This window comes from Perognathus longimembris, chromosome 11 (genome assembly GCF_023159225.1).
Source record: "Perognathus longimembris pacificus isolate PPM17 chromosome 11, ASM2315922v1, whole genome shotgun sequence".
Lineage (NCBI taxonomy): Eukaryota > Metazoa > Chordata > Mammalia > Rodentia > Heteromyidae > Perognathus > Perognathus longimembris.
Genome location: NC_063171.1, coordinates 61,526,596 through 61,552,249, shown reverse-complemented (window position 1 = coordinate 61,552,249; position 25,654 = coordinate 61,526,596). Strand labels below are relative to the sequence as shown.

Genomic DNA, 25,654 nt, shown 5'->3' with positions numbered 1-25,654 from the left:
TGACATCTGCTGTCAGGGAAATAAAATAGTCATATTTCATCTTGAGAAGCTACCATTGTCTGGAGAAAAGTACAAGACGATGAGAGCCAGGTGCCAGTGGCTCATGCCTGTAATCCTAGAGATTTGAGAGTTGTTGTCTGAGCATCAAGGTTTGAAGCTAGCCTAGGCAGTCCATGAGACTCTATCTCCAATGAAGCACCAAAAAAGCCAGACGTGAAGCTGTGGCTCAACTGGTAAAGTGCTAGCCTTAGGCAAATAAATAAATAAACTAACTAACTAACCAACTCCCCGCCCCCAAGTTAATGGACAGCCCCAGAGTCTGAGTTCAAGCCCTAGGACTACCACTGGAAAAGAAATAATAAAAGAGTAATAAGATTGTCTAGTGAATTTTACTTGCCACATTAGTTGTCTAGATAATTCACGAAAATAAGTCTCACATACTGAATTCTCCAGAACGCCCTATCATCATCTGAATCCGTTAACTCTTCATTTCCCCGGCTTATTAAAAGGAGAGCAACATATGTAACATTAACATCCAAGTTTTCCTCCAAATGACAGGACGCTTGGGGCTCCAACCCCAACAGAGGGCCTTGGAGAAGTAGCATCAGACATTAAGGGTGGGCAGAACTGCCTGGCATACAGAGCAATACGTACAGGCTTGAGGACAGCGGCCAGGTGCAGGGATCTTGAGAAGCAAGGAGAGAGATCAAGGAAAGGTCAACAGCACAGGGGAAAGAAAAAGCAACCGCAAGATGGCAGACAAAGGACCTACAACCCTGCATTCGGGATGGAGAGACAGAGCCTAATCACTGAGCCCAGGAGGCATCTGACTGTGTGTCCATCGCTGAGTATCTGGGTTGCTGCAAGTCTGACTGGGTACTCCTCTCTTTCACAAAAGGCTCTGTCTCCGTGTTGTGTCTTTACCCACGCTCCAACAAGCGGTGTGGTAATAGTAGAAAAGTACAAGATGTAGACTTGAGAGATGCGGTGAGTTTCAGACTAAGTGCATGACTTAAGGCAACTCACTTCTCTTTAGGCCTGTGACGCTCAACAGTATACCATTCGCTGTGCCTGGGGACAAGTCAGCTAAGGACTGCAGGGCTGCTGTTGGTTAATGGGTATCTAAACAGAAAGCAAAATCTTCAAATGAATTCAATGCATTTCTAAATATCTTATCTGTATTTGCTTACCTATTTCTGTTGGGAAGCTCCTATTTAAAAAAAATTTTTTTTTTTTTGCTATTATATTTTCTTTTTCTTTTTTGCCAGTCCTGGGGCTAACTCAGGGCTTGGGAGCTGTCCCCAACCCTCTCTGTGCGCAAGGCTAGTACTCTACCACTTGAACCACAGTGCCACTTCTGGCTTTTTCTGAGTAGTTTATTGGAGATGAGAGTCTCACGGACTTTCCTGCCCAAGCTGGCTTCAAACCATGATCCTCAGCCCGCAGCCTCCTGAGTATCTAGGATTACAGGTGTGAGCCACCAGCGCCCACCTACTATCGTATTTTCTGACTTCGAATGTTATCAGGAAGGTCTCACTTCTACCAAGTATTGTATCCCAAATTTATCCAGAATTTAAAAACTTCATATTATTTTTTTTAATTTAATTTATTTATTAATTGAACACAAATTTTTTGACAAGGTGTTGTGCAAAAAGGGTACAGTTACATAGTAGGGCAGTGTGTACATGTCTTGTGATATCTTATACCCTGTTTTTCTTTCCCTTTTCTAGGTCAGGTAGACATATATACAATATACAATGTATCAAGAACATATACAGTATCCACGTGGCCACGCCCAAGAAAGTTCGCCTAGGGCTTTAAATGTAATGTCGATATTAGACCATATGTCGACAGTAGTTTTATATGAACGTACATACATAGCTTTTGAGCTATTGTATTCCCCTGAGAGGTCAATTTTTGACCTTTATACGTTGAGTAATTGTTTGGTTTTAGTTACATACTGTTGGGTCGCTGCCTCAGTCCTGTGGGGAATACTATTTGACAAGCAGTTTTTGGTTTCACAGACTTGGTCTCTACTGCCTCTCCGTCTCCCTTTGTTAACAGTCATATATCAGGGAGATCATGCCCCTTTAAAAACTTCATATTATTGGCAGAGAGCCTGTAACAGAGAAGATCTCATACCTTTATCAAGCTCTTAGATCTGCCAGGTCCATTTTGGCTAGCTATCTGTAGGACCTAGGGCAAAATGCAAGGCAGACAAATATTTAGGTTGGGCCCTGTGTTAGTCAAGCTTTTCATCACTGTGGGACAACCACTTACACGAGGAAAGTTTTATTTCGTCTCAGGTGTGCAGAGGTTTGAATCCATGGGCCTTCAAGCAAGGCAGAACATAACAGTGGGAGGGTGAGGAACACATTTGTTTATCTCTTGGCAGCCACGAAACGGAAAGAGACAGAGGCAAGAACCTGGGGCAAGATACAGCCCTACACCACACAGCCTCAGAGTCCTACTTCTCCAGTCAGATCCCAACTACCACCGTCTCTACCACCTCCCAATAGTATGTTCCACTATGAATCCATTGAGGGGTGAATCCACTGGTTACGAGAAAGCCCTCATGGCCCAGCTGAAACTGGAACTTTAGACTCCAGCCCAAACAGACACGTTAGGCCACCTAAAACCATTGTCCCCACGACTGTATTGCTAGACAATGCCCCTATGTGCACTCCGCCAGCTCGCAAAGTATAAAGACCCCAGATAAGAACTTCCATCTTGCACTTCCACTCTCCCTTCCTGCTTGGGAAACAGGAAATGTTGCTTCCTATTTCTCCCTACTTCATCACATTACACTAAAATAAATCCTTGATAAAATTTCCACCTTGTGAGAGTTTCCTTTTTTTTTTTGGTGAGACCCCCTCTTTTCATTGTGGACTTCAAGTTCCTTTCAATTTACATGAAGATTGGGAAACTGACTTCCCCGGCTTCCTCTCCTGCAGTAACATTCACCAGCTTCCAATAGCATGTTCCCTGACGAAGCTATCAAGGAACGAATCCTTTGGTTAGGAGAGAACACGCATGATCCAATTAATCACCTCTCAGAGATTGGATCCACCTGCTGGGAACCAAGCCTTCAAAATGAGCCTTTTCCTATCCAAACCATAACAGGCCCAGACTTTCGTATAGATATAAAAGATCACTGCAAAGGCTAAGATGTGCGGTTGTAGTATGAACTGGGCTGGAGTTTCTGTCATGTTGGGACTGGCATGAACCAGACATACACCATCTAAAAGTTGCTGCTGTGGAATTAACCGTGCTCCAGACGGCTGTGCTGAGGAAGGGCTTTTGTCTGAAGGCTGTGATGACTCAATTTCTCCTGTGCCAAACCCCAGGGAAGGAGTGAGGTCTCTGGATGTCACCAGTGACGGAGCCTTCAGCCTCGAGTTGGTGCCTTTCTTCCTTTTGACCATGAGGAGTAAAATCTTTGACTCGGGGATGCCCTGTGACAAATCCTACTGCTTTTATAAGCCATATAAACCACTATACGCAGACTAGCCAACAGCACCATTTTAAAATGGCAATGAAGAATACAGAAACAACGTGCTTGAAAAGATTCCTATGGCGGGGGCTGGGAGTGTGGCTTAGCAGTAGAGCGCTTGCCTAGCATGCACGAAGCCCTGGGCTCAATTCCTCAGCACCATATAAACAAAAAATAAAGCAAAGGAAAAAATTAAGATGAGAAAGAAACATTAAAAATATTTTTAAAAAAGGATTCTCCATAGCAGAGTTATTAGGAACTATTTGAGTAAATCAGTCTTTCTTTTCTCACTCTCTCTTGCCTTCTTTCATTTGTGCTATTACTTTCTTTTTCTGTGCTAATACTAGATCCTGAACTCAGGGCCTGAGAACGGAGAACAGTCCCATAGCTATCTGTTGAGCCTCCACTCAGCTTTTTGATAGTTAGTAGGAGATAAGTGTTTCTCAAACTTTTCTGCCCAGGCTGGATTTGAACTTTGATCTTCAGATCTCAGCCTGAGTACTATTACAGGCATGACCTACAAGCACCTGGCTAGTAAACCATACCATAGAGGTGAAATTTTAAACCAGTAGCCTTGGGCAGTGACTCTGCCTTCCTGTGAAGGAATTTAACAATTCAAGCCCCTAGCACTTTCGTAAGAACTAGTGTGAGGATAATAATGAAGACAACCTGCTTCAGTGTATCGAAAGTGTAATCTTTTCCACATAAGACTTCTTATCACTGGCATCTTGCTTAAATTCTTTTGTATGCACAGGGACCATGGCAGATAACGGAGTGTATTTCCAGTAACATGGCAAGATAGGAATGAATACATGAAAAGTGCTTTAAAATAGCACTAGCACACACAATCTTCTGTTATTTATCTACTAGCACTTCTGGCTTATCTCCAAGCTCTTTTGTGGGCCTCAGCCTTCTCTGTAGGCTCTCTTCTTTCCCATTTCCTTGTCTTTTATTCCCAACAAGACTACCAGATTCCTGTAGACATTTCGCCCTGGCAACTTTCTCTTTGCTTCCATATTAAATGAACCAATGGTTCTTTAGCTTAACAAGTCATCCTGGTTCTTCATGGGAGCTCTTGATTCACATTTTTAATTACGTAATTATCTACATTTAGAGGTACTACAGCCAGTAGTGGAATTTAGTTAAGTTAGAGCACAGTGTTCTCCATTATTAATTTAAGAGAAGAGAGTGTTGTATAATATTAACTAAGGCTGGGCACCAGTGGCTCACATCTGTAATCCTAACTACTCAGAAGCTGAGATCTGAATATTGTGGTTCAAAGCCAGCCTGGGCAGGAAAGTTTGTGAGACTCCTATGTCTAGTTAGCCACCAGAAAACCTGAATGGCACTGTGGCTCAAAGTGGTAGAGCGCTAACCTTAAGTCAAAGAGCTCAAGGACAGCACCCAGGCCCTGAGTTCAAGCTCCAGAACCAGAAAAAATTATATATATATATATATATAATTCTACATAATATAGGTTATATTGTGTGTGTGTGTGTGTGTGTGCAAGAGAATTGCTGCTCGAGTTTGGTGGCAGAACCAGTTTTACCTAGGAAAGGCTTTGGAACAAGCTGGGGGTAACTTCAGTGCAGGTTTTGACATATTCAGAGAAAGAAAACCCATACACATGTGAGCTTAGGCTTATGGTGTCCCCTCTATCCAACAGTAGAATCCAGATGAGAAGAGGAGGACTTGACCTCGATGCCATCAAAGCGTAAGATTGAATTTGATTTTCTCCGAAGGAAGATGCGTAAACAGAGCAAGTTGCTTTTAAATGAAAGGAAAGCCCTGAAAGAAAGTAGTGAAGCACTCCATCACGATAGGGGCCCCAAAGAGGAGTCCAGTGGACTCCAAAGGAGGGCTCCTCCCCTGGGCTTTGTGCTAATTGCTTGATGGCTTGGCTCTTTCCATTGGTTGAGGAGGCACCCAGGGCATTATGGGAAGAAGTGTTTGCACAGGAGCCTGAGGCACTATGGGAACAGGAAGCCCCATGATGAGTGTTATCTCCATGTGTTATGTATGTCCACCCCTTTTTGTTGCTATCTACCTAAGAGTTTCCCTTTCTCTCAACCCGAAGCAGATGACAAAACCTAATAAACACAGGAGGAGACCTGATTTTCTATAAAGTGGACAATCTAGAAGATAAAAATATACAAGGAGGGAAGGCTAAAGGAAAGAGTGTTAGGAAAATGGAGGAGAATGGAAAAGGAGTAGGCCGGACTCGATCCTCAACAGCCGAGGACTGTTTATTGCCAGCAAGGGGCACAGACTTTCCCATGGGCTTGGAGGTTGTGCAAGGGACTAGGTTTTGAGGTGGGCTTAATAAGGAAGCAGAAAATGAAAAATGGGTTATGGTCTTTTGGGAGCTCAGGGCGGTGTCCTTGGCCAGGTCCAGATTGGAATAACCTGCGGACAGGAACGTGGTCAAGCCTGTTCATGTGTACCTGTTGTCTTGCTTGACTTGGAGGAATAAGGCAGGATTCAGTCCTTCAAAGAGGCTTCTTGGGAGAAGGATAAAGATGGGACTTGGGAAAGGTGGGGCTCTTCGAGGAACCCCTTCTAGATCTGAGCAGTGAGGCCCTGAGCGCTTGTTCTGGGGCAGAATAAAGGATGAGGAGACAGAGAAAATATATTCTTTTTAACAAATATTAAAAGGGCCAGACCCAAAAGTTGAAACCAGGAAGTGAGCCGACAAAAGTACATAAATTCCCCGCCGACTGTATATCCTCTACAATGTTAACTTACAAGGTTAGGAAATAAAGGAGTGGCTTCTGTCTAAATCTGTCCTATTCCTTGAAATGGTAAAAATCTGGAAATTTCCCGAGTGAGTTGGGGCAGAAAGAATGAAAGGCATGTCTGGCCTGAGGTTATCTAGGATTAGGATGGGAAGGCCTCACCCATCTTAACCACCTTTGTTGAAGGAGTTGCTAGACCACATGACCAGGTGTATTCATTCTCCTAGGTCAAACGTATAAAAGCTGCCACACATCGGTGGCCCAAGCCTATCATCCTAGCTACTCTGGAGGCTGAGATCGGAGGATCAGGGTTTCCAGCCAGCCTAGCTAGAAAAGTCCCCTTGAGACTCTTATCTCCAATTAACCACTCAAAAACCGGAAGTGGTGCTATGGCTCAAGTGATAAGAGTACTAGCCTTGAGCCCAAAGAGGCTCAGAAACACTGTCCAGGTGACCGACAAAAAAACCATTTTTTTTTTTAGCTGGGAGCAGTTCATACCTATAATAAATACAGCTACTCTGGAGGACTTCACTGGAGACTGGGCAAAAGTATAAAACTCTGAGAGGACAAAAAGACCCTGAAGTTCAAAAGGGCTGGGTTGTAGCTCAATGGTACCTCTAGGCCTTCAGTTCAAAATTCATAACACACACACACACTCAACCCACATCCAAATGTGTTTGACCTGCTTCGGCTGTTATAGGTCACGGGGCTTGAACTCTGGGTCTGGGCGCTGTCCCTGAGCTCAAGGCTAGTGCCCTACCACTTTAAGCTACAATGCCGGTTCCAGTTTCCTGGCGGTTAATTGGAGATGAGAACCTCGTGGAATTTCTTGACCAGGCTGGCTTTACCCTTAGCCCCCAAGAGACGAAAGCCTATCTTTTTTATCCTCTGCTTCCATGTTAAGATCCATATAATCCCTCCCCAAAATCCAATCTCTCACACAACCTCCAACCCCGAAGGAAGGTCTGTGCCCTTCACTGGCAATAAATAGTCCTAGCCTTTTGAGAATTGAGTCCAATCTATTCCTTTTCCTTTCTCCTCCATTTCTCTAACACTCAGGAGGCTGAGATTTGAAAATCTTGGTTTGAAGCCAACCCAAGTGAGGAACTCTATTTTTTTTTTTTTTTTTTTTTTGCCAGTCCTGGGGCTTGAACTCGGCCTGAGCACTGTCCCTGGCTTCTTTTTGCTCAAGGCTACTAGCACTCTACCACTTGAGCCACAGTGCTACTTCTAGCTTTTTCTATATATGTGGTGCTGAGGAATTGAACCCAGGGCTTCATGTATGCAAGACAAGCACTCTACCGCTAGGTCATATTCCCAGCCCAGTGAGGAACTCTTATCCCTAATTAAGTACCAAAATGCCAGAAGTGGAGCTGTGGCTCTAGTAATAGAATTTTAGCCTTGAGCAAAAAAGCCCAGGGACAGATCCCAAGCCTTGAGTTCAGGCCCCAGGACTGTCACCAAAAAAATAAATGCAATAACATTTAAACCTTAAGAGTTAAAAATGAAAAATGTTGAGAATTATACACTAATGTATACTTCTTTCCCCTTCTTATACTGGAGATAGAAATTCTTCTTTTCTTTCTCAGTACTGGGGATATAACCCAGAACCCTGTACATATACAAGCCCAGGCCTTACTACTAAGTTACCACTCCAGCCATACATAAACATCTGTTCTGATGCTGTCTTTTTTTTTCTTCCACAGCAGAATGTTGTCTGTAAGCGTTTTTGAAATGCAACAGAAATTATAATTATAAAATTATAATTTTATGATTATAACCACAAAATGCTAAAATAGGAACCTTCTCGTTATATTACTGTGGTTTCCTTTGTTTTGATTTCTAATGTGTGTGATTTTTTTTAATATGCTTAATTTTTTTTCTAGTTAAGAGGTGGCTCTCTGCTTGAAGATAGAATACAAAGTTAAAGAAAACAAGCAAATAAACCCTATGTTGGGGGGCTGGGGATATGGCCTAGTGGCAAGAGAGCTTGCCTCGTATACATGAGGCCCTGGGTTCGATTCCCCAGCACCACATATACAGGAAACGGCCAGAAGTGGCGCTGTGGCTCAAGTGGCAGAGTGCTAGCCTTGAGCAAAAGGAAGCCAGGGACAGTGCTCAGGCCCTGAGTCCAAGGCCCAGGACTGGCCAAAAACAAACAAACAAACAAAAAAAACCCTATGTTGGTTATATCATCTGTAGAACTTGAAGTTCCTTTGTTTTATTAAACTAAGTACACATTGTTTCCTGATGCAAAATATCTGCCATAATAATGCTTGATCAAGAAGTCCAGTGCCTTGGTCCATGCCAGGTACACTTTTATGGCTATTTCCAATGACTTCAAGTTCTCCTGATGGACCTCACTCATAGCTGTGCCCAAATTAGGAACATTTTCCTGGTGACAGACTGAAGCATGAAGTGTCTGACTCGACTTATGAATGGGTCTTTGTTCAGGCCCTGTTGGGCTGTAGGGAGGACACCAGCCAGCTCAATACTTGCCATTTAAACCTCCCTTTGCTGAGATTTATAACTTGGCTGAAGTCCTTGATATAGCATACAACATTGTGTCAAAGGGTTGCTCTTCACAGATCCTTAAGACACACACACATCAAGTCAAACATTTAGTAGAGAGTAAAACAAATCAGACATTTTATAGCCTGGTTTCCCTCCTTTATACGTGGTGCCTTGAACGTGGGTGTTTTCAATGAGACCTTTGATGAAAAACCAATCATATGCTTGGTAAGAATTTGTTACGTAACGTAGCTTTAGTTCCATTTGGAATTTAGCAAGAGCTGGCATTGGCTTGGAAAAAGTGAAGTAATATGTTTTCAGAGAATTTTCTCAAAGAGAAAGTATCAAGATCCTATTAAGTCAGTTAAAAAAAAAACTTAGGGTACAAAGAATTGTGTACTCTTCTGAGCAACCATGATTAATATATATTTTAACTACTGTAAATGTATTATTATTTTTAAAATGTGATTCATGACATGAATCACTACCGAAGAGCTGAAGACCTAAGGACGAACCAAGGTCCCCTGTCCTTTCAGAACAGGCCCATGGAATGTCCACACCGACACAACACCATGGTGGGCTTTTTGTTGTTGTTATTTTGTATTATTTGTAAGTTGGGGTGTGTGTGTGTGTGTGTGTGTGTGTGTGTGTGCTAGTCCTGAGGCTTGAAACTGGGGCCTGGGTGCTAGCGCTTGAGCCCCAGCTCCACTTCCAACTTTTTTTTAACTGTATTTTGTGTGTGTGTGTGTCTTTTCTTTTTTGGTACTGGGGATCGAACCCAGGACGTTGCACTTGCTAGGCAAGCGCTTTGCCACTAAGCTACATCCTAGCCCAATTTCCAACATGTTGGTAGCTAATTGGAGATAAGAGTCTCACAAATTTTCCTGCCTGGGTTGGCTTTGAACTGTGACCCTCAGAGCTCAGTCTCTTGAGTAGCTAGGATGACCCACATGAGCCACCATTGCCCAGATGTTTTATTTTGTTGTAGTGTTTCATTAGCTGGAGTAATGCTGAGCAGAAATGGTTTTTCTAAATCGAATGCTTCTCTAGAATCACCTCCAATGAATCACAGAAAAAGCCAGAAGTGGTGCTATGGCTCAAGTGCAAAAGGAGCCTAGGGATCCAGAACTGGCAAATTCGTTAATTAATTGAATAATTCTTTGAACATTCATGAAAAGACTTAAAATTAAACCATGGGTTTTTTTAAGCCATGGGGTGATAGTACTTTGGTGTGAACTCAAGGCTTCTTCACACTTGCTAGGCAGGTGCTCTACAACTGAGCCACACCTCCTGCCCTACCTTTTGTTTGTTAGGATTTTTGTTTTTGTTGTTGTTATTATTGTTGGTGGTGGTGGTTGGTTGTGGGGCTTGAACTCAGGGTCTGGGCACTGTCTCTAAGTTTTTCTGTTCATGGCTGGCATTCTACCACTTTGAACCACAGCTCCACTTCTAGTTTTCTGGTGGTTTAATTGGAGATAAAAGTCTCCTGGTCTTTCCTGCTGGGGCTGGCTTTGAACTGCAATCCTCAGATCTCAGCCTCCTGAGTAGCTAGGATTATAGGCATGAGCCACCAGTGCCCGGTTTGTTGGTTATTTTTAATTTAGGGCTTTATTTCCTACCTTGGTGCCTGGACCATAATCTGTCTCTTTTTAGTCTTTCTGTGGTTGCCTAGATGACCAGCATGCATCTCTGTATTCAGCTTCCCTCTGTTCAAATGCAGTCTTGTGGTCTTTTCTGCTTAGGCTGGTCTAGAACCAAAAATGTCCCCAAAGTCAGCTTCCTTCACAGCTTGAAATGACAGTCAGCGTCACTGTGCTCAGCTACGAGTTAAGAAGGAAACTCCAACTTTTCTGCTTCAGGTAGCCTTGAATCATAATCCTCTCTTTCTCTGACCCTCAACTAGCTAGGATTACAAGTGTGAGGTACTGGTAGCTGGCTAATCACATTCTTTTTTAATCTTGGCACCCTCTGGAGATTGGTGTTAGGTGGGTATGTTAATTATAGACTGTGTATATAGGTCATGCTTTCATAATTGGGTTTTATGATTTAGAAGATATAGTTCTATGGAGAGTCATACTATAATAAAGTCCTAAGGTAGTACACAATCCTTTGAGGTTTTATTGATTTATTACATAAAATTATTCCATCAAGTGATACCTTACCCATTTAGATATACAGCTGGAAATATCTGGTGGAAAATACATCATTGATGGAAATAAATTATCTCATGACACAACACATCTTATAGCTTGTTGATCCTTGTGAATGATAGCTAGATATCTATTGATAAAAAGGGAAAAATATAAGCCAGGCACTGGTGGATCACACCTGCAATCCTAGATACCCAGGAGACTGAGGTCTGAGAATCGTGGTTTGAATGCGCAGGAAGGCCTATGACATTCTTATCTCCGATTAACCACCAAAAAAGCTGAAAGTTGAACCTGTGGCTCCAGTGACAGAATGATAGGTTTGAGCAAAAAAGCTCAGGGACAATGCCTAGTCCCTGGGTTTAAACATCAGGACTGGCACACACACACACACACACACACACACACACACATGCACGCACACGGAAAATACTTGTATGAGTAACACAAATTTAAGCAAATTGGTTTTTTTCTTTGACAGTACATACGTGGTTTGAACTCAGGGCCTCACTACTTGCTAGACAAGGGCTCTACTACTTGAGCCATCTCCCTAGCCCTTTTTGCTTTAGTTATTTTTCAGGTAGGGTCTTGCATTTTGTGTATCCAGGCCAGTCTATACCATAGTCCTAGTACTTACGCCTCCGATGACTGGCATGTGTCATCATACCTAGCTTGTTGTTGTTGTTTTTGCTGAACTTTTGCCTAGGCTCACCTTGATCTATGATCTTCTCCATCTCTTCCTCCTGAGTACCTGGAATTACAGGCATGGATGAAAACCATGAGCCACCAGCACCCAGCTCATTTCTTCGATTTTTAAAGAGATCTCTTTGGATTTGGAAATCAGAAAGACCATTTCAGCACATTTTTAACCCATAAGGCATTTTGTTGCTTTTTTTTTTTTCCAATTCCAGCTTTCATGGTGAATAATCTAAAAGTAAAATATTTCTCACACGGCAAACATAACATTCGGAGTTATCTACATTCCATAAAAGAATATTCTTTTGGATGACACAAGCTTTTGCCTTTTCAAATCCTCAGCATCAAGCTGTAATTTTCCTTTTCTCCTTTTCTCCAAAACTTTTAAATGAATGGCCTAGGAATCTAAACAGGATGTTACATTTCTTTGACCTAGAAAATCAACAGGAAGATGGAGAACAGATGAAAAAATGAAAGTAGGAGAAGGAAGCCCCTATATTTTGTTTCTGTTCATCAAATCACAGATTTAAAAATCCTCCTGTTATCCTAACTAAAAGATCAAATATGACAAAGAAGTGCAGGATATTTTTCCAGCTGCCTATAAACCAAAATGAAAGGAACAAAATAACCATTTCCGGTGATCTGCTGGTGGCTCAAAATCTATTTTAAGAGAGGTACACAAACATTGAAGTGTAGCTCCTCACAAATGCTTTAAAGAGGGCTGGGGATATGGCCTAGTGGCAAGAGTGCCTGCTTCATATACATGAGGCCCTGGGTTCGATTCCCCAGCACCACATATACAGAAAATGGCCAGAAGTGGCGCTGTGGCTCAAGTGGCAGAGTGCTAGCCTTGAGCAAGAAGAAGCCAGGGACAGTGCTCAGGCCCTGAGTCCAAGGCCCAGGACTGGCCAAAAAAACAAAACAAAATGCTTTAAAGAACACTTAGGGGGCTGGGGATATAGCCTAGTGGCAAGAGTGCCTGCCTCGGATACACGAGGCCCTAGGTTCGATTCCCCAGCACCACATATACAGAAAACGGCCAGAAGCGGCGCTGTGGCTCAAGTGGCAGAGTGCTAGCCTTGAGCGGGAAGAAGCCAGGGACAGTGCTCAGGCCCTGAGTCCAAGGCCCAGGACTGGCCAAAAAAAAAAAAAAAGAACACTTAGGGTTATATTTCTAGACACTGCAAAATAGGGGAAATTTAGCGCATATGCCATGAGTTGTTAAAATACCAACATATTTGAAACAACTACAGTTTCCATGGCAAATATTGTACACAAAAGAATGAGTTTTACTTTGGATTTCTGAATGCTGCTAGAAGCTGGTTTTGTCGGAAAAGCTGATTAGGACTTAGTTCACCTCTGAGAGAAATGACCTCCAGACTTTAAGACTTCTCAAAACAGCTAACTTTTCCAAATGAGTGAATGAATTGGAGTGGGGGCAATAAATGGTTATCAGCCCTTCATTTCATCAGATGACCCTCCAAAGTTCAGCTACCTCCAGTAACTATTTTCATTTCATAAGAGCAAGGACGTTTTAAGAGAAAGAAATAGTAAGAAAATACTTTCATCATAATAAACAGTTTTTTTGGGGGTGGGGAATATTAGTTTTGCAAAGTTTTACATTCATTTTGAAAAGTTATTTCATTTTCTTCGAATAAATTTTATCAAAACATAATACACTACCCGGGCACTAGAGGCTTACTCCTATAAATCTATCTACTCAGGAGGCTGAGATCTGAAGATCAAGGTTCAAGGGCAGCTCAGGCAGAAAAGTCCGTAGGACTCATATCTCCAATCAATTACCTAAAAGCCAAAAGTGGAACTATGTCTCAAATGTAGAGTTCCAACCTTGAGTAGAAAAAGCCATGCTAGATGCTGAGGCCCTGAGTTAGAACCCCAGTACTAGTACTAAATAAATAAATAACAGGTTAGTGGTTAGGAATTATTGGGAATGGCTCATAAAAAGTATCCCCATACAAGTCAAACTAGTTAAGTTATCTTGATCTGTTTGGTCCCAGAGTGTACTTCGGTGACTATTTTCTTTGTTATCTGTTAATTCACTGATTGATTCACTCAACAAGTACTTCTAGTGGCTTCTTGTGTAACAAGCATTGTTGGAGGTTATGAAGCAAAGACTGCCTCTTCTCTTACAGAGTGAAGAAAGAAATGTTATTCAAGACAAAGCAGAGCCTAGGAGAGCACAAATAGGTCAAGGAAACCGAGGGTGGAACCAAGAAGACGTCATGAAAGTGGAGGCATTAAAGATAAATACTGAAAAAAAAAAAGAAAAAAAATCAATAGTTCACATTGGAATGTCCAAGGTCATCATAGAGGTAGATTAACAAAATTAGCCCAACTAATAAACCCTGGAGAGGAGTAGATACGTGCAAGGTCCTGAGAGTAATTTGGACTGGCCATTTTCTACAGGAACTTCGAAGCCAAGTCAAGTGCTTAGACAGCACTTAATAAGCAAGTATAATAGGTACCTAGAAACTACTTTTGCTAAGAAGCACTAGCTCCGTGTGTGTGTGTGTGTGTGTGTGTGTGTGTGTGTGTGTGTGTGTGCACGCTGATACCAGGGCTTGTACTCAGGGCCTCATGCTTGCTGTTGCTTAACTTCTTCTTCTTTTTCACTTGAGCCATACCTCCACTTCTGCTGCTTCATTGGAGATAAGTCGCATAGATTTATCTGCCAGGCTGGGATCTTCATATCTGGGTCTCCGGAGTAGCTGGGATTACTGGAGTGAACCTGGCACCCAGTGCACTGGTTCTGACTTGAACTGACAAGTTAACTGGAAGCAGTGTAAAAAGCTTGGCATGGCTTCCTCCATTGTACACTTGTCTTTGCACTCTTCCCTCTGCAGTGCTCGCCCTAACACTACTTTACAATCCAGGAGGGTCAGAACAGGATCGATCAGGAACAGCTGGTGGCTATAATCCTAGCTATGGAGGCTGAGATCTGAGGATCACGGTTTGAAGCCAGCTCAAGCAGGAAAGTCTGCGAGACTCTTATCTCCAATGAACCTCCAAAAAGCTGAAAGTAGAGCATGGGTCAAGTGAGTCGGGCACTGGCCTTGAGCAAAAAAGCTCAGGGACAGTGCCCAGACCCTGAGTTCAAGCTTCAGGGTGCACACAATAAAAAAAATAAAATAAAATAAAATAGGAGGAGGAACTGAAACTACCCCCACAGAAAGGAGTGGCAGTGCCTCCTTAGAAGAGACAAGCCCTCAAACGAGGGCAGTTGCCTCCAATAGTGAAGCCGTGCACGAGAGCAGGAGGAATCATCTCCTGCTCCCCTCCAGGACTGGCAGTGACCAGAGCATCTCCCAAGTCCCTCACGAGAACCACAACCGAGATAATGGCCCAGCGGTCAATGAGATTTTTAACTAGGCATGACTCTCCCCCGCTGGCTAACCCCAGAGCTCCTGTAAGTGTCCTGAAAATGGCCCGCAGTCCTTACCCTGCCTCTTTCCACAGGGAGCCCGTTCCTTTCTCCCGCTTCACCTCTGCTCCACTCTCTCTCTGGCATGTTGGGATGAGGGCCCGGACCTGACGAGCGGTCTGCTTGGAGTTAGACCTCTGGCCTAGAATCCTGTTACACAAGGATGACTGAACTAGCAATCAGGAGCCATAAGTTTGAGTGTCAGCTCCATCTTCTCATTAAACTCTGACTCCCCTCCATCTCTCTAAGCCTCTATTTGTCATCTATAAAGTAAGATTCATACTTACATTGCCTGCTCTGTGTGTGTGCGCGCGCGCGTGCGCGTGTGTGTGTCGGTAGTGGGGTTTGAACTCAGAGCCTGAGTGTTGTCCTTGAGCTTTGTCATGCAAGGTTGGTGCATTGCCATGTGAACCACTTCTGGTTTTTTTGTTTTGTTTTGTTTTGTTTTAGTGGTTAACTAGAGATAAGAGTCACAGGGACTCTCCTGCCCAGGCTAGCTTTGAACTATGATCCTCAGATCTCAGCCTTGTGAGTAGCTAGGATAGCAAGCATGAGCTACTGGTGCCCAGCTTGTTGCTTGCTTTTTTGTTTCTTTGTTTGTTTTTATGATTAAAGAAGATGCAGTAGGTGAAAGGCCTAGGACAGTGTCAGACTTACGTCCTCACTTACCAAAGTTTGTCCACTGTGGGTATTTGTTGAATCATCAAAGTTCAGGCTGTCTCCACGTCTACGTTGAAAAGGAAGGAACAGAGTGGGAGTAAATGAGAGGAGAGGAGACCTTGGATGGAATAGAAAAGGCCATGCGTATTGTTGGATGGAGAGGGGTGGGGGTGGGGCCTCTGGGAAGACACATGTTAAGCAGAGAATGACATCAGCAGCAGAATTTGGGAAAGTGAGACTAGAAGCCAAATGGAGTCCTGATTCCACCCCCCCCCCACCACCAGTATTGTTGAGTTTGAGATCCTGGGACTAAGTTGGGTCAAGTGTTCACAGACGTGGAGAAGCTACCAAGGAGAGGGGTCAGTCAGGTAATCACCTGCATCAGGAAGAGAGAATCGAGGCCATAGGAAGGACACTGGGAAAACTAGGAGGAGTAGAACAGACTCCTGATCCAGGGATTCAGGAGACAGAGAGGCAGAAGATGGAGAGAGAGAGACAGAGAGAGAGACAGAGACAGTGAGAGACAGAGAGAGATTAATATACCTGTGGGAATAATAGTCTCTGTTGGAGAATGGATGAAGACTGAACATGAAAATGTAGGCGAGTGGCTCTGCAGATGGACAATAAAGCCCAAAGCATCTCTGTGTTTTGTTTCTCCTTTAAACAAAGTCAGTGAAGTTAGCTGTTTTTCCCCCTCTTCTTTTTATTCTTATTTTATGGCTGTACCAGGGTTTGAACTCATGCTTGCTAGGCTGGCACTCTACCACTGAGCCATGCATCCCTCTCTGCTTTTTGCTGGTTATTTTGGAGATGGAGACTAGCAAACTTGTATACCTGAACTGGCCTCACCCTTTGATCCTCTAAGTGTCAACCTCCCTAGTAGGTAGGATTACAGGCATGAACCACCGGCACCCAGCCAAAGTCAGCTAGCTTAAGGAGACAGAGGAGAGCATTTCTTCCCATCAGTGATTGTCTGCACAGATTCCACCTTTCAAAAGGATCATTCTCAGAGTGTCACAAAGAACACCCTATTAAGAGTATCTGCCTCCTGAAAACAAATCCTCCTTCTTTGTATTCAGGGTGTTTTCCTGTTAATAATAGCCTCCTACTCTGACCCCAAGTTGTTTCACAGCTTCCCTGAAAGTAAAAGCTACTCATTGTTTGGGAACTCTTTTCCCTCTCATTCCTAAATACACTCCTCCCCATGGGGTCACGGTAATGTTATTCCTACGGAGGCATCACTAAGGACAGGTCTGGCCAACGGCTTTGTTTCCTACTTGTCCCCATCTTATTTATTTAGGTTGAAGTAGTTTTCAATGACATTCAACAATTTTCCCCGACCTCACTCTGAACAAAGTGCAAGGTTAGTTCACAGGCAGCCTAGGGTGACTAGGCCACGATCTCTGGGCTTGTATTTGTTTGTTGATTAGTGTGACTACTGGCAAAATGTATCCGAATCTCTCTTCAACAGCTGCAGACCGTAGGTTTATCTTAATTTGATTTGTGTGCTTAGAATCCGGTTAAAATTGGACTTGAGAATATTAGAACCCAGAAGCCTCTCAAGCCCTTCACCTATGTGATGTTCTCGTCACATTTTATATGACTTAGAGCATGCATCGTTTTTTTATATTCTGTTGTATTTATTTGTGTACAACAATCCAACAAAGGAGCCGGCAAAGGGCAAGGTGCTTGCATCTAGAATTGGAAGATAATGAGGGTCTACTTCATAGAACGGATGAGGAAATTAGTTAGCATATGAGCATGCTTTGAGAACTATTATCTATATGATAATGTGCTAATTTGATTATCCCTTTTGTGATCTCTCAAAGGACCTCACCCGTGAGAAAAACTCTACTGATATTAATTAAATGAATAAATTATACCAGCCACCACCAGTGGCATATTTTCCTTTTCACTGGCATGCAGTGCTGGCGAGACTCATCTGTGGGGAGGGCCTCCTCGGGTTCAGGGAAAAGGGGTCATAGGGATTAGGTAGAACCAAAGGGCAGGCTTGGGACTACAGCTCCCTTTCAGGGAGTAGGGGTCCAAAGGGCCTCCTACTTTCTATGTCTTGCTTCTTCTGTCTTAAGGGGGGTGGTGGTGACTTGAGTTGTACCAGGTATGGCTTAGGTAGTTTGGGATTCCAGTCTTCCGTCTGCCTGAGCTAGTTTTCTAATCTGGGCACATTTTGATCTGAGCCTTCATCATCTCATCTGTAACATGACGTTCGTGGGGTTAGGAGGTATGGGGAGAAGGATGAAAGGGATGACATTAATCCAGGTGCCTTGTATTCATAAATTGCCTTGTTGAATGGCAACTCCTTTGTACAATTTCTTAAAGATAATAAAAATGAAGTTAAGATAGGATTTTATAATACTTAAGCTTAGAAGTGAGGAATTAGTTAAGTCAAGACAATGTGTTTACTATGGAAGCATCCACCATTTTGTCTCTAAATATTGAGCCACCCCTGCAGGCTGAGCACCTTATGTGCTGGAGATAGACCCTGTCATCATGTCTTCAGTGCAAAAGGGATTTGTGATTGGCATGCAGTGTGACCAAGTGTTACAGTGTAAGTAAGAACAGGGTGTTCTGGGAACAGTTGAGGAGTCACCTAGGTGACAGCCCTGACTGGGAAGTTGTCAGTGGCAATCAGAGCAGGCGTCCTGGAAGGAGAAGTAAGCTAGCTGGAGAGAGGGACTACAGTGAACAATCACACAAAGCCTGGAGAGAGCATGAGCAGTTGAGAAATGACACTGTTCTGACAAAATCCAACTGTACACATTTGTAGATGCCAGATCAGAGGCTGCCAGTTTGCTTTGTGAAAAGATTAGTTTCTTTCTTACAAAACGGAAGGGAGGCATTGATGGATATACCTACACTTAGAAGATGTTAGTGGGGGGCTGGGAATGTGGCTTAGTGGTTGGTAGAGTGCTTGGCCTTACTATGCAGGAAGCCCTGGACTGGATCCCTCAGTACCACATAAACAGAAAAAGGCGGGAGTGGTGCTGGGGCTCAAGTGGTAGAGTGCTAGCCTTGAGCCAAAGGTGCTCAGGGACAGTGCTCAGGCCTTGAGTTCAAGCCCCAGAACAGGCAAAAAGGAGGAGGAGAGGAGGAGGAGGAGGAGGAGGAGGAGGAGGAGGAGGAGGAGGAGGAGGAGGAGGAGGAGGAGGAGGAGGAGGAGGAGGAGAAAGAAGAAGAAAGGAGGAGGAGGAGGAGGAGGAGGAGGAGGAGAAGAAGAAAGGAGGAGGAGGAGGAGGAGGAGGAGGAGAAGGAGAAGAGGAGGAGGAGGAGGAGGAGGAGGAGGAGGAGGAGGAGGAGGAGGAGGAGGAGGAGAAGGAGAAGGAGAAGGAGAAGGAGAAGGAGAAGGAGAAGAAGAGGATAATAGTGGGGAGTAAAGAGTGTGTTGGTACTGGGGCTTTAACTCAGGGCCTGGGCACTGTTCTGTCCCTTAGCTTTGTTGCTCAAGGTTGGTGCTTGACCATTTGAACCACTGCTCCACTTCTGGCTTTTTGGCAGCTAGTTGGAGATAAAGAGCCTCGTGGATGTATCCAGGCTACTCGGAAGCTGTGACCCTCAGATCTCAATCTCCTGAATAGCTAAGATGACAGAAGTAAGCCGCCACGGGGCGGGGGGGGGGGAGGGGGGGGAATCCGGTGTATCTTTTTTTTTTTTTTTTTTTACCTAAGTCAGGTAGAGTGCATTTCTTTTTGGACAATGTCCCCCTTTCCCTCGCTCTCTCTCCCAGCTCCCCGCCCCTTCCCCATCCCCATCCCAAGCTGTATGCTTCATTTTCAACATAGTGTCCAGCGAGGGCCACAATGTATCTTTGCCATCGCGACATTAACCACAGGTGTGGGGCCTTGGAGCCCTTAAGCCCTTCAAGGGTGCCTTCACTCCCCCGAACTCCTCTGGTCAGTCGGCGACAGCAGGCATTTATATCCCAATATCCCAACTAAATGAGATTGTGCACAAGTTGGGGGTGGGGGGGGAAGTGTGTTGCAAAATGGGAATTTAAAAGAAAAGCATTTTTTTTTTTTTAGGTTGAGCCCCTGGGTGAGGATATGAAGGTTATTGCTAGGCCTCTGTGTCCTCCGTTCCTTCCCTTTCTTCTCTCAGCGGCGTAGGTAGCCGCAGCCCAAGCCCAGGGACCCCGAGGATGCCCAGGAGTGAGGATTCAAAGGCCCTCCCGGCCGGGCTCCGGAGAGCGCGCATGCTCAGTGCGCAGGGCGGCGGGGGGGGGGGGGGGCGGAGGCCGGGCGCATGCTCAGTCTCCGCTTCTGCTCTCCATCCAGCGCCGCAACCGGAAAACCGCAGCGGCGGCGGCGGCGGCGACGGGCTGAGGGGGCAGCGACGGTGCCGGGCGGCCCGAGGGTGGGGAGTGGGTGACCGAAAAATACGAGGACGTAACGGGTCGAGCGGGACCCGAGAGCTGGAGCTTGGCGGCCTCCGGCAGAGGCCGCGGCCGTCGCCGTGTCAGCGAGGAAGGGGCCCGGAGGCCGCGGCGCCGGCGGGCGGCGGGCGGGCGGCGGCCGTGATTTTTGACGTTTTCCTCCGCCTGCGCCGCCGCCGTCCCGGGCCGCCCCCGCCCTCCGCCCGCCCCGCCCCGCCCCGCCCCGCCCCGCGCGCCCCCCTGCGGCCGGAGCGGCGCCCGGCTCCCGGGGAAGGGAAAGGAAGGGAAGGGAAAGGCAGCCGGGCGCGCGGGCCGCGCCATGGCGGGGAGCTGCTCCGCGACGTGAGCGCGGCCGACCGGCCTCCCCTCCCCGCCTGCCACACTCCGGGCCTCCGGGCCTCCCGGCCTCCCGGCCTCTCCCCCCCCCACCCCTCCCTACCTCACCACCCCGGGCCCGGGTGACTAAACAGAGACAAAGGGGAGGCGGCCTCGCTCACACGCGCGCTCGCGCGGGCCCGGGCGGCGGAGGGGGCGGACGGACGGACGGACGGACCGACCGACGGACACGGCGCCGCCACCTTCCTATGCCCGGGGGCCGCGGCTCCCGCGGGAGGCGGCCGGCTCCCCGCGCCGACAGCGACAGCTGAGCCGCTCCGGTCGGGTCCGCCGGCGCCGGGCGGGCCTCACCCGGGCCCGGGCCCCGAGGGCGTGAGGTCGCCCGTCCTCCTCTCTCCCCCCTCCCTCCCTCCCTCCCTCCCCCCTCCCCACCCCGCGATCCCCGGCCGCACCATGTGAAGGGGGACGCGGCCGCCCGCGCCGAGGAGGAGCCGCCGTGGGGGGGTGGGAAAGATGGGGGATGCCGCGGACCCCCGGGAGCTGCGGAAGACGTTCATTGTTCCAGCCATCAAGCCCTTCGACCACTACGACTTCTCCAGGGCCAAGATCGCCTGCAATCTGGCCTGGCTGGTGGCCAAAGCCTTCGGGACAGGTAACGCGGCGTCCTCCTCCCGTCCCGGCTGGCTGGGTGCCCGCCCGGGGTCCTCCCCCCTCCCCCCTTCCCATCCCCGGTTTGGGGGTCCGGGGACGGGAGGGGGGGGGCGGCCCGGGATCGTGTGTATTGCCTATCCAGAGTGTCTTGTTCTTCCCCTCCTCTCCACCCCCCCCCCTCACCCACCCCAGTGAGCAGTTTGGCCGTGTGTTTACGGGGTGGTGTTCATTGGCCGGGCCGTCCCTCGTTTGCTGCACACATTTCTCCCCGTCCGTCCGTCCCTCCCCATCACGGTTCCATTCCCAGGAAATCCGAGTTGGTTTCTCTGGGGTCGGAACGCGGTGGACGGCCCCGCATTGGACCTGCGCTGTATTATTGTTGGTTTTGACATTGGTGGCGGTGGGCCACCGTTCGGGGCCCCCCCCCGCCCCCGACACCCGTAGGAGGCCGGGCGGCCCCCGTGTGAACCCCGCCGCATTCATCGTGTTGTCACTCGCCAGTCCCGGGTCAGCCTTCTTAACGTGCGTGGTGAGGACGACAGCTCCGGTTCTTATTAAACCATCTGTTAAAAACCAATTTAAGGTCGAGACTAGGGTGTTATTTTCATCTCGTAGGATCGGTGAGGCGTTCTCCTTTAAAAACATGGCTTTCAATGAAAAGGAATCCGGGGAATATTCTTTTTTAGAAGTTTTTTTTTTTTTTTTTGAGGGCATGTAACTATTGACACAAATCTGATAGTAGTGTGGCAATTAGAACGTACTTCTTCCATAATCCTCTCTCTGTGCAGAATAACAGGAAAGGGCCTCCTGTTGTCATTCCTTAGCTCTCGCTTTAGGAGGCTGTGCTGTGGAATGCTTTAAGAAAAAAAAAATAGAGCTGGCTTTTATGAGAAGATGCGCCTGTGATTTGATCTGCTCATTTGTAAGAGTAGTTTTTGCCAAGTTTTCTGTTTGGTGATCCGTTAATTTTGGATACATGATTTTATTGAAAAGTTCCTTAATATTTACAATTTTCTTCAGATGTTTGATAGGGGTTGTTGTGTTTTGAGGATGGCCGAGTTCCAATTTGGGGATGGTAAAAACGTGGGGCAAATGTCTAGTTCAGTTTTACTTATATATGTAGCTCAGTGATTTTAGGACTTGTACATCCTAATGGATGAATTCCACTGGGATATTATTTGAATGAATTAGTTTTGGGGAAAACTAAACGTGGATGTAATTTTGAATTCTCGCAATGTGGTATTGAACTGGCATGATGAATAAACATGTCTTGAAGTAATTTAGGTTTTAAAGATTTTCTTTTTCAGAGCTAAATGTCTTAAGAGTAACACAGGAAGAAACAGTATTAATATTTTTGTTTTAATTTTCTACTGTTGTAAGCAATGAAAATAATAAATGTGTTTTGGTTTTAAGTTAAGCAGCACACCGAGTCTGATATGCATCTGGGGGGGTAAGTGAAAGCTAGTTAAGTACTTAGGAAAGATGGAAATTTATTCAGCAGTCTATGTGGAAAATAATGTGGAGAAAATGGAAGGCAAAGAACTAGGAAAATATTTTCTTTCCATTTCAGACTGAGAAGTGCTTACAGCACAGGAGCCAGCATTTTGCTGTGCATGCACAAAGGAATCTAAGCAGAAAATGGCCTACTTTCTGAATATGTGTCAGAACAGTTACTAGACCCTGGGCCACTTGGAGAGGAACATTGAGCATACTTGAGAAGAAAGGAAGTGAACGGAATACACTGTCCATGGAAGATGACTTCTGCCTGGCACTCTGCTAGATGCTTGGCCTTAAATTTCCCATTGGGGATGCACAACCCTGATGTCCCTCGTGTGCTGTCCATTAGAACAGGATGAGGGAGCCAGGGCACCCAGAAGCTGGACAGCTCTCACACCCACAGGGCAAGTGGCGAGGAAGTTTACAGTTGAGGTCTGACTGCAAAAGGACAAGGTACTAGAGGTGGGACAGGCCTGTTGTATATCCAGTGCTCTAAATATATTACTTCATTTATTCCGACAGCTTTCCTGTAACTACTGTGCTCATTTTTGCAGATGAAGGAACAGGCTTAGAGAGATTAATTTGCATGATGTTAAACATCTGGCAAGTGGCGTATTGTGTGTGTCAGCTTAGGTCTTCTTGACTGAAGTCTTTGCTTTTTACTATATACACCATTCTGCCCACTATCCTTTTATCTGCAAGTGTGAAAAATGTGCACATAGTACAGGTTAAAATCTAGTTTTCTTTAAATATTGGGCAGATCTCAACCTTCTTTGAGACTGTTTAGATGAATGTTTTTGGTTACATTTGCCTCGGCAACAATTGAAATGGATAAAAGGTTATAATCAAGACCTTAAGAGAGTGACTAATAGGAAATTAAGACATTTCTACATGTTGCTTATGCTTTATCAAAAAAACCCCAAATATATCCTTTGTATCTTACAAAAAAGTAAGATTTTAAATTTTGATATATTCATTTGCTGCAGACTAGTGCAACAGAAAGGGTTAATATTATTAGCTAGTTTTACTCAAAAAAAATTAGCCCAACGTTCAAAGATTATTTATTGAAATGTCTCCTTTAACAATGCCTTATAGGTCTTTTCTGTCAGAAGCCTAACTTTTGACATATAAAACTTAGCTTTAGAACCATATGCTGAAACTCATTTAAAATCCTGGCTAGATCAGTTGTGTGGGCATAGAGTGAACTGATGAAACTGTAAACTAAAGCACTAGCATTGACACCTAGAAAGTAGATATGGAGTATTTGTTGACTTTGAAATCTTATGTCAGGAACTTTGAATAGTGTTCTTTTCTTTACCCTAAAAATACTGTACACAGCCCAGGTCTTGATAGTTTATTTTTTGCAAAAATGAAGCTACAGTTTGGATCAAATGAAAAATAAGTACAGGTGAATTTGCAACAATAATCTGATACTGCTGGGAATATGGCCTAGTGGTAAAGTGCTCGCCTCGTACACATGGAGCCCTGGGTTCGATTCCCCAGCACCACATATATAGAAAAAGCCGGAAGTGGCGCAGTGGCTCAAGTGGCAGAGTGCTAGCCTTGAGCAAAAAGAAGCCAGGGACAGTGCTCAGGCCCTGAGTTCAAGCCCCAGGACTGGCAACAAAAACAGAAAAAACAAAACAATAATCTGATACTCAAGTTACTTTTTATATCCCATTTAGTTTAGTGATGCAAAATAATTTGCCATTACAGTGACTTGCCTTGGTTACAGTTCTTTGTATCGCTCCACAGATCTTTTCAAAATCCTACAGAAGATCTGTGCCTATGGGGATTGTGGGAACAGCAGGTAAAGACTGAGTGTCAAGTTGGGACTAACATTGTAAGAGTCTGGGCATGAGGTGAAAGGGGCAGAAGTGACGGCACATCAGTTAATAACGTGTGTGCCAACACTCCACACATAGTATCTCATTCAGTCCTCTTTCCAGCCTTAGGAGGTGGAAACTTGAATCATTCTGGTTTTACTGATGAGGAAAGTGAGGCCCAGGGGCTTAGGCACTCCTCCAGACCCACCCAGCTAATGGAGCTGGGATCAGAACCAGGGAACTCTGACTTCAGCCTGTTTCCCTATAACTACCGTTCTGGTAGAAGTGATAGGAATGGAAAAGAAACTTTACTTCTTTTGTGGCAGAAATTTAATCTTTAGTGTTTCTAAAGGGCTACATTTGAGGTTCACGGGAGTCATTTAAATGAGAAGAGGCCATATGAGAGGAGGATAGTCACCCGAGGGTTTAGGAGGATCAGATTATCTGAGATGTAGAGAGTTAGTGGCTGGAGGGTGGCTTGGGGTGCCACTGGACAAAGATAGAGAAACTTGGAATGGGAAGGCAGCTTTGGTTTTGATAACCTTGAGCTTTATGTGTTGGCCACGTTACTTTGTCTGAGAAAGCCAGTGGGATAGTTTTTTTTTGTTTTTTTTTTTTGGCCAGTCCTGGGCCTTGGACTCAGGGCCTGAGCACTGTCCCTGGCTTCTTCCCGCTCAAGGCTAGCACTCTGCCACTTGAGCCACAGCGCCGCTTCTGGCCGTTTTCTGTATATGTGGTGCTGGGGAATCGAACCTAGGGCCTCGTGTATCCGAGGCAGGCACTCTTTCCACTAGGCTATATCCCCAGCCCAGTGGGATAGTTTTAAATGTAAGTCTGCAGTATGACTGAGAAGTTGAGTCTAGAAATAATGATTTGGTAGTCTGTGTATAGCCCTGCAATTGAAATTGGTAGTCGATGTGATTGTGAAGGAGAGAAGAAATTCCAGACAGTACTGACTAGTTAGAAGAGAAGGAAAAAGCCAAGGAAAAAGAGGCAGACTAGAGTAGTTAAGAGTTCAGACAAGAATTAAGAAGAGGCGTGATGCATGCCCAAGGAATTTCAGGGGGAGTGGTCTGTCAGATGCTGTAGTTAAGTGTTAGCAATGTCTGTCTTTTAATGAAGAGTGTATGTTTTAGTGGGATGAGAATGAATGATAATTGTTTAGGGTGTGTAAGCTCTTTTCACCTCAGCAGTCTGTGAAAGGCAGACCTGTGTAGTGGAGAAAGCGTTTAAGCTAGACCCTGATGAGAGAATGGAAAGCACACATTGT

The 25,654-nt window shown here is 45.4% G+C and overlaps 1 protein-coding gene across 4 annotated transcripts in view; it reads left to right on the top strand.

Annotated features, from left to right (window-relative positions):
• Positions 1–20,858: 20,858 nt before the first annotated feature.
• Camsap2 (calmodulin regulated spectrin associated protein family member 2) overlaps positions 20,859–25,654 on the top strand; it is a 76,033-nt gene continuing 71,237 nt past the window's right edge. For all 4 annotated transcript variants that reach the window (XM_048357286.1, XM_048357288.1, XM_048357287.1 and 1 more), the window contains exon 1: positions 20,859–21,062. In XM_048357286.1, the coding sequence (XP_048213243.1) occupies positions 20,924–21,062 (139 nt within the window). In that variant the 5' untranslated portion in view covers positions 20,859–20,923. The remainder of the gene's footprint in view (positions 21,063–25,654) is intronic.